Raw genomic sequence first — 15,560 nt, 5'->3', positions numbered from 1 at the left:
CTCACAAATGGATACGGTGCCATGTTTGTATGCATACATGGATTTACTTTTGGTGGTAAGATTCCAGGTCTTCCAAATGTTCTACGCACTTGGCCTTCATTTTCATGACAAATGGTCTGTGCTACTATTTCTTTCCTTGTTTTTTTAAACAGATTTTCTGTTAAACCTGATACTTATCAAAAAAATATTTGAAACACTGCTGCATTTATGTTTATTCATTCTAATAGACAATGCCAATGTAATGGAAAAAAATAACTAGCATGTTTATGGAGTCTTAAAGTTATGTCTCTTACTTACTTGAATTAAAGAAATATCTTAAGTGCAAAGTGTAGTCCTGAATTGAACTTAAGAGATGACTAGCGGTTGACGTCATCACGGGGCGGTCTCATGGCTCCTTCAAGAGGGCTGGGAAATATGGAATCCAGCTATAGTGGAGAAGAAGCAATAATACTTGGAAGTCTTTGGCATCACACTGAATAACAAACATTAATTTAGCTGAGACATTATGAATGTAAGAATTAAAGAATGCTATATATTCTGGACACACATTGACTTAAATAGGTTTATACAATAAATGATTTGTTGTTCTGACCATAACTAATAAATTAAAAGAAAACAGAAGTTAGATCGCATATAGTGCATTTAGTTTGCACGCCATGATTGCTTAAGTTTAAAGACAATTATTTTACATCACCCAAACGTGTCATGTAAAGTAGCCTGTGTTATTCACAGCTATTAAATTTACTAGTTGTGAACCAATCACTTCAAATAATAACTTGAAAATGTAAGACTCTATCAGACTTTTAATCTTGAGTATAAAAATCCTAATTTATAAAATGAAAGCGCTGCAGATTTCGTTTTAACGCGGTAGTACTTGACGTTACGAGGAGAACCTGAAGGCAACATTGGGATCAAGCTAGAGGGGAGTAAAATTCGCTGCACCCGTACAGGAACACGCAAGACAAGTTTATAAAATTATGTGAGTCTTGTGCTTTAGTAACAGACGTCGGAGGTGTGTTTATTAACCGTGTAAATATTGATTATCAACTTTTAGCTGCGAATTGGTCCGCGTGTTGTTTGGCGCGTCAGTTCATAACAGAGTTCTGCTTTCAGTCGGATGGGAGTGAGTGAGACAGGTCAGTTTTAAAGACAGACAGATTGCTTTGACGGCTCCAACTCAGGTTTTTACTGTTTCTTCAGTTCAATGTCCACAGTAAACTGCGCTGAGGAGTTGGACTTCAGACTTATCTTTGAGGAAGACGGCAGACAAACCACAGGTACGTGTCATTTTGGCGTCGTTAGCAATTTGATCACTGAAGTGAGCTAAAAAGAGCTACGAGTTACAACAGGAAGTTCCGCAATTGACACTTCAAAATAAAATACACGGCATAACCGACATAACGCTAGGATTTAAACTCTAGGGTATCTAGAAGTTCTGGTTATGAATACAAGTAGTAGATTGAACTTACTGCTAGTATAAACTTAATTTGTTTTAGAAAAATAAATATATTTGTCTTGTCACGCTGGTTTATATATATATATATATATGTTTTTGTACCTGAGTTTACTTTGAAAATACCAACCGGACGTTTACTTATTTTGCAGTATGTGACATATGCAGCTGTCAGGTGAATTTTAAACGTGGACCAGTCTCCAGTGTAACCAGTGAAATCAAGCATATTTAGGGCCCGAGCACCGAATGGTGCAAGAGCCCTATTGAAACCTTAGGAATTATTATTTTTTTTAGTTTTTTTCCGACTCAATGATCGCATTTTTGGAGGCCTTAACATACCCCAAAACTCATGAAACTTGGTAGAAAAATTCATTCGCCCAAAAAATTTTGAAATTTGCTGACTTTTGAAATGCACATATAAAAATGGCTCTATAGCGCCCCCAACGCGTAGCCCCTCTGGTCGGTTTGACACAGGATTATGAAAATTGGCACACATATGTATCACCTCCAGACGCACAAAAAAGTCTCTTGGACCTCCCCTCCAAACCCAACAGGAAGTCCGCCAGTTGAAAGTTTGTGGCCATTTTTGGCGATGTGTGACCCTGCTGCCAAACTTTTCACGCCTCGCATATTTCATCGGATTGAGCTGAAAGTCACCGTGTCCACTCAGGACACCATAGGGAATAGACGCATTCCAAAAATCTTACAAAAGTCTGACGGTGTGGCCGGGGCGTGGCCTCAAAGTTTGACCATTTCAGAGGAAACAGGAAGTCGCTATAACTTCTTTGTTTTCTGTCCGATCTGTACGAAATGTCACATGTATGATCAGAGTCTGACCCTAAACACATCTATACAACAATATTGAGGCTTTGACAGAGCGCCACCTACTGGCTACACAAAATGTTGTGTTTTCATAGGTTTTTCTGCATGCCCCTGTGGCCTGTTTTGGGGAGGCTCATGAAAATTGGCACACATGTTTATCACCCCAAGACGCACAAAAACGTCTCTTGGACCCCCCCTCCAAACCCAACAGGAAGTCCGCCATTTTGAAATTTCCGTTAATTTCTGGCGATTTGTGACCCTGCTACAAAACTTTTCACGCCTCGCATACTTCATCCAATTGAACTAAAACATACTGTGTCAACTCAGGACACGATAGGGAATGGACGCATTCCAAAACTCTTACAAAAGTCTGTCGGTGTCGTGGGGGCGTGGCCTCAAAGTTGACCATTCGCCATTACAAAGGAACTCCCCGTATTTTTTGCCCTAACGCGTAGCCCCGCTGGCCAGTTTGACACAGGATCATGAAAATTAGCACACATGTGTATCACCCCAAGACGCACAAAAAAGTCTCTTGGACCCCCCCTCCAAACCCAACAGGAAGTCCACCATTTTGATTTTTTTTTGTAATTTTTGCCGATTTCTGACCCTGCTATAAAACATTTCATGCCTCGCATACTTCATGCAATTGAGCTGTAATTCACTGTGTCCACTCAGGACACCATAGGGAATAGACGCATTCCAACACTCTTTCAAAAGTATTACCGTGTGGCGGGGGTGTGGCCTCAAAGTTGACCATTCGCCATTACAAAGGAACTCGCTGTGTTTTATGCAGTACTTACCCATATACTTTATGCAATGTGGACAAAATGTTACAGTACTGCTATGGACCCAAGTCTGAACAGATATATATGCTAATAGGATGATACAGTCATAGCGCCACCTACTGGTAGCAGGAAAGTTTGGTTGTAAACATGTGTTCGTTGTATATCTGTGGAAATGAGAGGAGGAGAGCATAGGACAGGAGAGTATAGGAGACGAGAGCATAGGAGAGAAGACTGCGATGACCCCGCGGATCGCAAGGTGCGCGAGGGCCCGCAATGCTGCTTGCAGCTTTAATTTGATGTTGTGATCAGTAGGCTGTTAGGGCAAGTTGCTGTAATGTGTTGGGAAACAGACGCAGTAAAAGTAATAATTATTTAGCTCTTACCAAGTCATATTTCTGTCTTTTTAAGTGCCAGTGCTCAGTATTTTTTTTTACATTAACCCATGTCAATACAGCAAAATTGCACTGTTTGTGAGAGATCAGTGGATTGACATACCACATCCTAAGAAAATCCACATCCTATGCTTCATTTAAACATAATATTTACAAAAGGTCAATGGAGAACCAGCAGTGCCAATATTAATTTATATTTATATATATGCTATTTTCTATTTTTCACGGCATGCCAATTTTAAAGTCTAGTATAAATGACATTCTGCGAAATTATTATTTGATATTATAATTTTCCAGCCATTTTTTTTCTTATTCTTAACCAAATTTTATTTATAGTCTGCTGTAAGAACTGGGCTTGTACAGCTGATTGCTCACATTAAATTAATCATCAGCACCTATGGCTTGTCAAAGAGCTGAGCTAAATTTTGCAATGATAAAGTGCTTCACAGAAAGACTTGATTTTTTTTTAATCTCCTGTGACTGCTGTAGATAGACAGACAATTTTCTGATCTTGTTCTTCATACACCATTTATTGAAATTTGGTGTCAATGTTCACTTTGACTCAAAGGTTAACTGATTAGATTCTGGTGGTTAAGGTACTGTTTATTATTATGACAAACTTACCAACTAATCAGCCTTTTCACTTCCTCACAAGCTAAATTTGTTTTACTGATAATGAGATTTGTTGTCAAAGCATGTGATGAGACTTTCTTATCAGTTGCCTGTTCTCCCCCTCTGTAAAAATATTCTGTAGTGTAGCGTGTAATTACCAGGAATTATTCACTGGAACCACCAGGTATGCAGATAATCATTTTTCATCGGAAAATTTTATAATAAACATTGAATGAAAATGTAGGCTGCTTTAAAAGCTAATAAACAGTGGAACATAGATGCACAGCTTTTATGGCTCTTTGCAGACAGACAGCAGGCTGCCTTGCCTGTTGGCAGGTTTTACTTCCTGGTTTTCTAACCGCTCTGTGGCACCCAGCTGGTGGTGGTGTAACCTCTGCGCTCTCTTTCTGCCCCAAAGGGGTTTAACTCTTGCATCATATCTCATTTAGTTCTATGCAGCTTGTTGATGCTTATTTGTAAAGAGTAGGACTATTGAAGCAAAACACTGTTGTCAATTCAAAGCCGTTTTTGCATGAAGCATGCAAGGTATGTGTTTGTGAGACATAGAGGGGTATTAATAGTAGGGTTGTGGTGAAGAGTATGTGCAGCTGTGTGAATGGACATAATGAACTGTTGTAGATAATCTGTCACCATATTAGTCTAATGCATGTACTATTAACTGCTGCTGTAGTCGCTGTAATGCAGCTGCTGAGCATGGTAGCATGGTGGTGACTCCCAGTCAAATTTAAAATTCAAATAGCTAGAAATAAACAAAAATACTGGTTTTTCTATTATAATCAGCTGATTGTGAGTAAAAGAGTAATAAAAACAATGTTGTTTTTCATAAAATGCATGGAGGTGGTTCTTTGAAGCCAGATGTTGCACCAGACCCATATGTTGGTCTACCGATATCATCAGCAATTATTAGTCTACTGAGAAGTCAGGCAAACGTGTTTACCAATATATGCTGAACTAAACACTGAAATGTAATGCAGAAAAAATATCCTGGTGTGATTTAGACAGTGTTAACACATAGTGCTTAAACAGTGTTCCTAAAAGTCCCAGTATAGCTACAGTACATTTAACAACTGAGCAGATGTGTTCCACTTGAAATCTTTCTGTTGCTTGTATCCTGGATGATAAATTGTAACTGTCTGGTGCACTATTTCCCTGCAGGGCAAAAGAAACAGGTGTTAGCAATGCAAATTTTAACACATTGGTTCATCTCACCTCACAGGTCCAGCTCTCGATGTGAGGACACCTGCCTCCTCCGCACAGGCTCTGGCAGAGCAGCCGTTCAGCCAGAACCTGCAGAGTCACCTGTCATGTTTCCCGGACAACGCACACAGCTACCATCATGTTGGCTACCAATCTCAGGGGCCACAGCAAAACGCTCAGTTAAACCCCAGAGCTTTTGACTGCCCCAGCATCCAGATTACCTCCATTGCTCCGAACAACCATGTGGAGCCTGGCAGTAGCCAAGAGGTTTTGCGTGGGGCGGAAGGGGGTTTCTCTGAGACACCCTGGTCCAGAGACCAGCTTTATCTCCCTCTGGATCCTTGCTACCGGGACCCAGCACTGTGCCCCAGCCCCTGCAGCAGCATATCCTCCAGGAGCTGGATGTCGGATCTTTCCTCCTGCGAGTCCCATGGCTTCGATGACATGCTGCGTGAATCTGCCCACCTCGCTTTGGGGTCCCCTCTTGGGTCACCTCTAGGGTCCCCTGGATGTGGGGGTGGGGCCTTTGGGGTGGAGCTGTGGCAGCAGAAGTACCAGCATCCTGCAGCATTCAGCCCGGCACTGTCACCCTTTCAGTCACCACGTCAGTCACCCCACCAGTCACCCTGTCACTCTCCTCGCACCAGTGTCACAGAGGAGAGCTGGCTGAACCGCCGGCCCACTTCCAGGTAGCCATCATGGTATTTCTTTGAAAAATCAGCATTAGTTATTAGTTTCTGGTCATTCACAGTTGTAAAACCTTCTTTATTCTGACCTTCCCCAGGCCATCATCCAGACCAACCTCCCCTTGTGGAAAAAGACGCCACTCCAGCGCTGACCCTCACGCCCGCTCCCCCTCCCCTCACCACTCACCCAGTCCCACTCCAGGTGCCTCCCCACGAGGCAGTGTGACAGATGACACCTGGGTGGGAAGCCCTGCTGGTGCCATGGGACCCCTCCTGATGGCTGGTTACCAGGAGTTGGATGTCCCCTCTAAGACCAGGAGGACATCGGGTAGCCAGTTGGGCCTACAGACTGGTCAAGGAGACACAAGTCTTGAAACCTTCCTGGATTCTCCTGGAGAAGAGGGGAAAGATCAAGATGGGCTTGCTGAGCTCTTTCTTCCAGTTCCCGCCCACTTCAGCTGGAACAAACCCAAACCTGGAAACCCACCTTTGTTCAGGTAGCAAAGTTTCATTACGTTTTTACGGACTTAAACTTTTTTTTGTTGTCTGGGTGTAAAGACCATTTCGAGGAATATAACAAATAACATCTATTGGATAAAATTACTAACACTGGACGAAAAAAGGTTGATCATCTGTAGCTGCTGTAACCCTGCAAAAATTGCTACAAATCACTGCCTTGCATTCTGCCAGATAGTGATTGGTAGTCCACCTCCAAGCTTAATAACATGCCTCATTCCGTCTATGCATGCACTCTTTGTTTGTCTTGTCTTCAGGTTTTTGTTACTGGTACATCTGAATAATGGAAACATGCTATTCAACAGCTTTGAGTAGTTAGAATATAAAGAACCAACAGCATAAAGGGCAGCTGCGGTTATATTGTTGTGGCTCACTAGTGTAAGTGAATTGTGTGTCTCTTGCCTCCAGGGCCTCGTCCCCTCCTCTCCTGGATTGGCCCCTGCCTAGCCAGTATGAGCAGTGTGAGCTGAAGCTTGAGGTTCAGCCCAAGTCCTACCACAGGGCACACTACGAAACAGAGGGCAGCCGAGGATCCATCAAGGCAGCTACTGGAGGACATCCTGTGGTCCAGGTAAGCCTGTGATTGACTCAATGAACTTGACATCAACGTGATTTTCCTCTTGAATTAGTGAATGATTACGATACCAGCGCATCATTTAGTTTTGTCTTATTTGCAACTTGATTCTTGGTGTTTTTCAGTTCTCTCCTGAGAAAGATGCCTTAAGTGTCAGTGAAACATTACAATGAAAATGGGAATAATCAGTTGATACTGCCCTATCATAGATATATCAGTATCACCATACATGTATGCTGATATGCTTTGATATACTTTTTCTGCACAATAAAATTTTAGATATATTGTCATCACGTTTTCTCTCTGTTGTTAACAAGTAAGTCTTAAACACATGTAGCACAGCTTAGCAGATGTCATGACAATTGCTAAAGAGTGTGTCATAACCTTGTCCCTCTCAGACATTATGTTACTCATGCTTTTAAGATTTGTAGTATGGTAGCTAGCCAGCTATAGATAGTACAGTATGCATAGATATATATTTTTAATATTACAATCATATCAGTTACCTTTTTAAAAGTGCCATTTGGATACTGAAGTAAATTCGCCGTACCATTAATGTGACCTAAAAAAACAGGAACTCATTCCCACAGGAATTGAGTGCACTAAGGAAGATCTTCAATTAGCTACTGTGTTTCCTAAACAGCCTCACAGACTGATTGAACCTTGGGTGATCCACCATAGATAAAATCACAGGTTTTTATCAAGACTGTCTCAGAGTTGTCCCTTGCTCATATTTTAGATGAACAACAACCATATGTGGATCCTCTGGATCAGACAACACCTCCAAGTAGTGATGAGTTTAAAGCTCCATAAAGGCCTCATGTGTAATGGACACCAGCAAGGCTATTCTGGGTGTCACATTCTCCAGCCCCCCAATGAAGCTAAACAAGCTTCCTGCTGCAACATGCAGCGAGTAAACGCTGTGAGACAAGACAGCAAATAAACAACATTTTATTCATTTGTGAAATCCACAGAAGACAACAGAACTTTGACTTTGACCAAATGTATGATATTTGGTTTCAGACTAGAACTTGAAATACAATGTAGATGCATTGTAGCAAGTGCAAGCTGTAAAAACATTGGCTGTTTACTGATTGTACTCATTTCTGTTTACAGTTGAATGGCTACAGTGAGCAGCCGGTCAGTGTGCTGTTGTTTATTGGCACAGCAGACGACAGGTACCTACGTCCTCATTCCTTCTACCGGGTCCACCGGGTGACAGGGAAGACAGTTAGTACTATTTGCCATGAGAAAATAACAGGGGGCACCAAAGTCCTGGAGGTCCCTCTGCTTCCAGAAAACAACATGTCTGCCTGGTAAGGACAGCAGACCTGGATATTGTGCATTTAAATGTTTTTTTCAAGGGTTGTCTGCCTGATTTGGTCAGTTGTGGATTAATTTCTTGACATGATCACACACTGTTTTACTGCTCAATAAAGCCCAAAGATACAGGAAAAGCCTTTATAGATAGTAGCTTTTGTTTTGTTAGTAGTAAAGGAAGTTATGGCAGCATTGGTATTGAACTGGATATTGTAGCATTGTGTTAGCAGCAGTGATTACAGCAACAGTATTTTACATCTACTAGGAAAATAAAGGAAATTAAGTAAAATCAATCAATGAAAATGTATTTGTATAGCATATCATAGTCAGCAATTGGACTGGATCAACTGCAGCTGAATTTTAACTATTTTTGGGTAGATCAGACAGGATCTTTTGCAGTAGTCAAGCCTGTCGGAAGTATGTGCAAAAATGTTTGCTTGCCTCAGCTGTGAGCTGAAGACCACACTGAGGTGTTCTGCCTGCCTGTTGGTTTGAGCTGCCAAAATTGTGTTGAGATTTAGAAGCCTATTAAAAAAGAGCTATTTTGTTATCTTAGCATGCTAACACCACCAACGGTCAGCTAGTACAAAATCTATGGCTGTTTCTTTCGAATATTCAATATCTCAAAAACTGATTCAGAATATTTTGTTCACCTGTTTGTTTTTTCTTTACCCATCATACCACTCTGCCGTCAGGAATATAGATTCCATCACCAGCTTGTGCACATGCTAAAAAATTGGAAGCTTTTACAGTAGTGGATAATAATATTGCAACATGATAAACAGTGTATCTTTGGATGTACTTTTTCAAGCATCGACTGTGCTGGCATCCTGAAGTTGCGGAATGCTGATATTGAGCTAAAGAAAGGAGAGACAGATATCGGGCGGAAGAACACAAGAGTGCGAGTTGTGTTCAGGGTTGCCATCCCTCAGCCAGACGGTCAGATGCTGTGGCTGCAGACTGCATCTGACCCTGTGGAGTGCTGTGAGTATATTTGGAAGACATCAATAGTACATTATATTCCGTTACATATGGATTTTTAACGCTACCTGACTATAATACGTGGAGGTTCACTGTAGATGTTGCTTAATGCTTCTGCAAATATTTGAAAGATGCGCTTCGTTATCTCTACGATCTTTCTGTCAGTCAGAAAAACCACTGTATGCCAAGTAACAAAAAGAACTCACCCGGACAACGCACACAGCTACCATCATGTTGGCTACCAATCTCAGGGGCCACAGCAAAACGCTTAGTTAAACCCCAGAGCCTCCGGGAACTCAGGTGTATTTACATTGTTTGTTTTCAGCCCAGCGCTCAGGCCAAGAGCTTCCTCATTTGGAGAGCTATAGTCCATCCAGCTGCTCTGTGGAAGGAGGCGAGGAGCTTCTTATTATTGGATCCAACATCTCTACTCAGTCCAGGGTGGTTTTCATGGAAAAGGGGCCTGGTAACTTACCCGACAAAAAAATATATTTACATCAGGTTTTTGTTTAGGCTCTGTAAGCTTCATGAGAACACATTTTAACATGCATTCTCTCTTCAGATGGACGATCAGTGTGGGAAATGGAGGCCAGAATTATATCTGAAAAAAACAGTGGTGTAAGTAGAATGATCAAACATGGGTCTGTTAAATTTTACCTATTTTTTTAATGCATCTGCCTTTAGTCATGCAGTTTCTCTTTAAACTGTACTGTGACCTTACAGTGATCATGTTCTAATCATTGACTTCAGCTGGGTGCTAAAATGATGTTTAGGGTGCAGATGGAAGTTTAAATAGCAAGGTAAAAGTACCTGTCTAAAAACATTCAGAATGCACCACAAAGCTGCAGCTTTTGAATGCACCCCATACCAGGTGAAAGACAGCATGTGCTTACAAGGTCAGGTGAACTAAGACCTGAAATGTTGCAGAAAGCAAGAAATGTAAATGCAAATGCTAAAATCACTGTAGTGTCATATTTATAGTTCATCTGGGTGTTTAGGATAAAACAAATGAAGGAAAAGCAGCAATTATCTTGGTTGATAATTTGTTACAAGTATGTATTTCTGTAAAGTCATCCATGCACTATTTGCATTTTTACAGCCTCTATAAACCATTATTAAACAACAAATCAGAATTAACTTTACTCTCCACATCAATTGTAGAATGCCTGCATTATAGCCAAATATTTGCTGATTTTTTGTCAAGTGACTACTGCTCTCTATGTCTGTGAAGACTCTCAGTCATCCAGGTCATGTTATATTCAGAAGTAGACTGGACTCATAGCATAGCTCTCCAAAGATGTTTCACTATAAGGGAAATCCAGAAACATCTTTTTTTTATTTTTAAATATATATTTAATGCCATGGAATACTTATGTTGAAATCATATCCTGTCTTTCTGTTTAGTATCAAAACAAATTTTACACTGTGTGACTGAAGATGGGCTGTGGGATGGTGTTTTAATTGTCTTCTCCTATGTGTGTGTGGGTTTTCAGTCCAGCCTTGTGGTGGAGGTTCCCCCTTTCAATAAAAAGACAACATGTCCAGTCCAAGTCCAGTTCTACATCTCAAATGGGAAGAGAAGAAGAAGTCTATCGCAAAATTTCACCTACCTACCTGGAGTCAGACATCACCTTCCAGCTGCTTATGGAGTAAAACAGGAACCCTGGGATCCTGACCACATCACACACATTCCACCTGGCTTCGGTCCCACCTCCACCCATGATGGAGTGTTCAGTCCAGATGCAGTTTATTATGATTCAGGTGGTCCTTCTTCCCAGAATACCTCTCATCTCCAGCATCCCCTTCCTTCCTCTGTGCCTTCTCAGACTTCCTTAATGTTTCCTCAGAACTCTTCCATCCCTCTCCAGGCCTCCTCCATGTCTCAAAGATCTGCAACACCTCTTTTGACCTTGAGTCCACTTCAGACCTTGCCACCTCAGACCTTTAACATCCCTCCTCTGAGTGCCACGATTCCTCAACAGGCATCTTCAATTCACATTCAGACCTTCACCATCCCTCCTCCCACCTCTTCAGGTGGGCCTCAGAGGCAACAATCTCCACCTCTATGTCCCAGGAGTACCTTTGTAAATCCTGCCGACCCCCAAAAGGACTCTTTGCTGTCTGACCCAGAGGTACTGAGCATTAAGCAGGAGCCAGAGGACCAATCAAATCTGGGATCTTTGGGCCTTCAGGAGATCACACTGGATGATGGTAAGGAAATAAACATTCTAAAAAAAACCTTTTCTGACTTTATGAATAATAATAATTTATTTTATGAAGGTGTATTTTTTTATTATTATTAATGAACTGTTTTGCCTTTTTATTATTAACATCTCTGTCCTTACACAAGAGACAGACAGACATTATAGTGTTTTCTGTTCCAAAATACAAATCTTCAGTGTGTTTGTTTCAGCTGTGCATCTGTGTGGCTGCTGGTCGCATGATGTGTGTGGGTGCAGACATGCTGCTGCTCTTTATACAACGGGGGGGCCCTTTGTGTGCAACTACTGTGTTTTCCTCTGAAATCTGGTTTAATAATAGCCATGTCTGCCGGGTTGCTGGTCTGAATGATTGGGTTAAATTTGTTGCAGTGTATCAGTTGGTGGGCGCCAGCTGTCGTCAGGGCCTCTGACCCTCTGCCTGCCCCTCTGAAACCTACTGCCTTTCAGCTTGACTTTGACACCTCAGCAGCTTTGAGCTTGTTCAGAGCTATAGGATTGTATCACCTGAACTTCTGTAACACTACAGCTGCAGCTTTATTAAGGGTAACAGTTTTTACTGTTGCCTCTGGGGCTATCCTCTGCTTTGTATGCCAGTATTTTTATGACATGTTGCCCAAACTTTGGATTTTATGTAACTTCATGTTTAATCCTTATGGAGCTGAGCAGCATTTTCAAGCTAACACATTATCACACAAATCCATGCTGGTGGCAGAACCACTGGTGGCTTGGACTACTTCCTGTGAGGCAGTGCTGGTAGATTTGGGTGTACTTTAGGAGTGATGTTTGCTTATGGGGAAGGCAGAAAGCAGCATGATTCCTGTTGCACCATTCATTGATCTAACTTGTGATGAAGAGACATAATTTATCTGATCGCCTGACAAATATACTTCAGAAGTAGCCTAAATGTCCTTTGCAAATGTTTCCTGAAGTAACTTGCCAGATTGTTCTTTATTCCTAATACTGACCGGTTCTCTTCAGCCTCTCAGCTTGAACACTTGCATGTTTTTTTCCTTGGTTGCTTCAAGGTGACACCAAACATTTCATCATAAAACTTTGCAGATTATCTACAGCCTGGAGCACAAGTCAGCCTTTTTATGTTTGAGTGTGTATTTTAAGAGAAAGAAAGTGTGAGAGAAGTCTGTACAATGAGCACCGACTGTACAGAAAAATAGCGGAAGACAGTTTTTATCTTTGTCGGCTTCTTGAGCAATATGTTTCCACTTCCACAGGGTCTGATTATAGCTTGATACCCTGCGGGTTTGAGTTTAAAGACTGACACTAAAATTGTCCATTTCTGTAGATCCTGCATTTAGTACTTCCCTCTGTGCAGCTTTTAGCCTTATGTGTATTTGCCTATTCTTATAGTTTGCTCTCTGTTTAGAAATTATATGCTCTGCTGTTGTGTCTGTGTTTTCAGTTGGGTGATTGACTTCTCTAGTTGATAACCATTGTCAGGTGACTACTTAGCATGACTGCAGTTGTCAGGCGTGGTGTAGATATGAAGATATCCTGAAACGTTTTTATTAAAGGATGCATGTTTGGTCCAGTTCAACTTTTAATTAGACTTCTGAAAATATCCAGTAGTTATTATGCTTATAAAAAAGAACAGATTCATCTCTATTGATGTTATAAAGTATGCAAAGGTGGGCGTAAATATATGAAACAGAATTTTTTTTTTTCCCCAGCAACTTCTGAGTTTAGTCATCAGTGTGAGCTCTGTGCTTTGAAGTTAGGAGGCTGTTCCTACAAACAGAACAATAGAGACCTTAGATTCCATCACTAATGTTAACAAAATAGGTCCTTTTAGACCTATTTTACAGTAAGTATACATCAAAATGTTTGGAGTAACCATGTTAGAGGTATGTCTGAGCATGTGGGAGACTCATTACATCTCCATAGTATCTGAAATGAGCTCCGCCTTTTACATTTAACTGAATTTCACGCAAAAAAGCAACAACAATAATCCTCTATAAAACACTTTATAAAGTTTGACATTACACTGACTTTTACGTTATAATACTACTTTTACTGAAATGAACAGTTGTAGTTCTCCTGCTTTAAACTAATTGTTAGACTGTTGATGTGTGTGTTTGTTTCATGAGCTTCAGGTTTCACAGCAGAGCTATGAATAGATTGAATGGAGCCGTTTGCTCTCCTGCAAATAAACTTAGCAGAAACAGCTTTTACTACAATGCAGTCATTTCCCACATTTGCTGTGGACACAGCCTGACGTGTCATACAAGTACTGATTAATGATGTTGAGTTGAGATGTTGAGAAGAATAAGTTAATGATCAGAAGATTTATAATGTTTTGTTACAGCCAGTTTGTTCTGACATTCTGAGCACAGTTTGTGTCCGACTGCTCCCTCATGTGACCACACAGGGAACTGCAATAAAGATTTGAAATATTTCCAGCATATTATTCACTTCTGCCATTTCATTTCATTTCATTTCTTATTTTCATTTTGTTTTGTAGCAGTAAAAGCAAACACCCACTTAACTTTAGTCCTATTGACTATTGACTTCTAACATTTCTGTTTCCTGGCTCTGTTTTTTTTGTAGTGAGTGAGATCATTTACAGAGACATCAGCAGTCTAAGCAGCAGTTCACAACCTGACCAGTTTGACCAGTACCACCAGTACAACTGGGAGCAGCGAGACTCTGCCTCTCCATTCGATGGAGGTCCCCAGTAAACTCCTCTGCTCTCTTAGAAGATGAAAATGCGTCTTTTTTTCTACTGTTTGCAGGGAAAAATCACCAAACAATCCTGTTTGCACCAAACTGATCTTTAAGTGCCTGAGAACTAATCAGCAGCCAGAGCCAGGCTGCGGTCTCATCTCATTGGGTATAACGTCAGATTAATATTTCCTCGTCTGACTCAGGAATTGACTTGTACCTCATTGACTAACCAAAGATTTTTGAACTTGATGCTACAACATAATAAAAGGGCTGTAATTCACACAAATAAAACAATTGGTAATGTCATTGCAGAGGCACAAAAATAAGAAAATCTTGTCATTATTTATTGGCCTGTGAATTAATCTATTTTTGATACTCTGGACCTGGTCCAGTAAAAACCTGACGTCCTTTGGCTGAATTGTTTTATAGCTTTGTTTTACTCTCTGTATGGTTTACATTTCCTACTGTACATTCATGACCTGTTGTGGTGTGAAACTCGAGACACTGAAGTGTAGAAATGTATAATATGGTTGAAGTAAAAAAAGGGAGATAAAAATTGGATGGTCTGTCTACTTTTTAATCCTCTGTCCTTTATTTAATTTATTATAAACATATTTTTATTATTATTTTGAAATTATCTTTTATTTGGGTAAGGGAAAATTACACTCAGGATTTTTTTGTTTTACATCAAGTGATCTCTAAACTATTCCCAAACTAGTAGTCAATATGTCAGTAAATGTCATATTATCATGTAGAATTATTGGACCACACCTTTGGTCAGGTTTTTAAAAAAATGATTTGGGAAAAGATTTGACAACTAAGAGTTTCTTCTTATTTACAGTAAAATAGATGATGCTGATTGATTAAGAGATAGATGCATTCACAGGCAGGAGGACAGAGAAGAGAGGAGACAAGAAGAGCCAAGAGTGGGATTGGAACTCCGAGCAGCTGTATAAGGTGGGTGGAAATGGTTGGAAGGGGAGATTGGATTTTTAGTGGCAGTGTTAGGAGGATAGGAGATGATGGAGGTTGCAGCGTTAGTGTGGAGTCTAGTAAAAAAAAAAGTCAGGCGATGAAGATACAAAAAAACGATGAAGAATCACAGGCTTAGAGCCAGGACCTGACCACACAAACAGCACATGTCAAGTCCTCCGTGCTTTATTGCACACATGCAACTTAGTATCACTTTATTTATATTTTTATGGCAAAAACATCAGCAGGAAAACTAGTATTTCACAGTTTCAGTTAAAATTAAGACGAACTTTATTAATCCCAATAGGGAAATTAGATTGTTGCAGCA

The 15,560-nt window shown here is 40.6% G+C and overlaps 1 protein-coding gene across 5 annotated transcripts; it reads left to right on the top strand.

Annotated features, from left to right (window-relative positions):
• Positions 1-894: 894 nt before the first annotated feature.
• On the top strand, positions 895-14,764 carry LOC114437065 (nuclear factor of activated T-cells, cytoplasmic 3-like). 5 transcript variants are annotated; one of them, XM_028407443.1, is made up of 11 exons: positions 895-1,136; positions 1,201-1,277; positions 5,302-5,971; positions 6,067-6,465; positions 6,893-7,055; positions 8,175-8,374; positions 9,190-9,362; positions 9,685-9,825; positions 9,922-9,977; positions 10,853-11,570; positions 14,144-14,764. In XM_028407443.1, exons 2-11 carry the CDS (start codon positions 1,205-1,207, stop codon positions 14,272-14,274), a joined length of 2,724 nt encoding a protein of 907 aa, XP_028263244.1. In that variant the 5' UTR covers positions 895-1,136; positions 1,201-1,204; the 3' UTR covers positions 14,275-14,764. The 5 variants fall into 5 exon arrangements, with proteins under 5 accessions (XP_028263244.1, XP_028263246.1, XP_028263241.1 ...); XM_028407442.1 differs by having other exon boundaries at positions 905-979; positions 1,055-1,277; XM_028407444.1 differs by having other exon boundaries at positions 915-979.
• Positions 14,765-15,560: the final 796 nt, after the last annotated feature.

Source organism: Parambassis ranga, chromosome 6 (assembly GCF_900634625.1).
Source record: "Parambassis ranga chromosome 6, fParRan2.1, whole genome shotgun sequence".
NCBI lineage: Eukaryota > Metazoa > Chordata > Actinopteri > Ambassidae > Parambassis > Parambassis ranga.
This window is presented reverse-complemented; position numbering and strand designations above follow the sequence as displayed.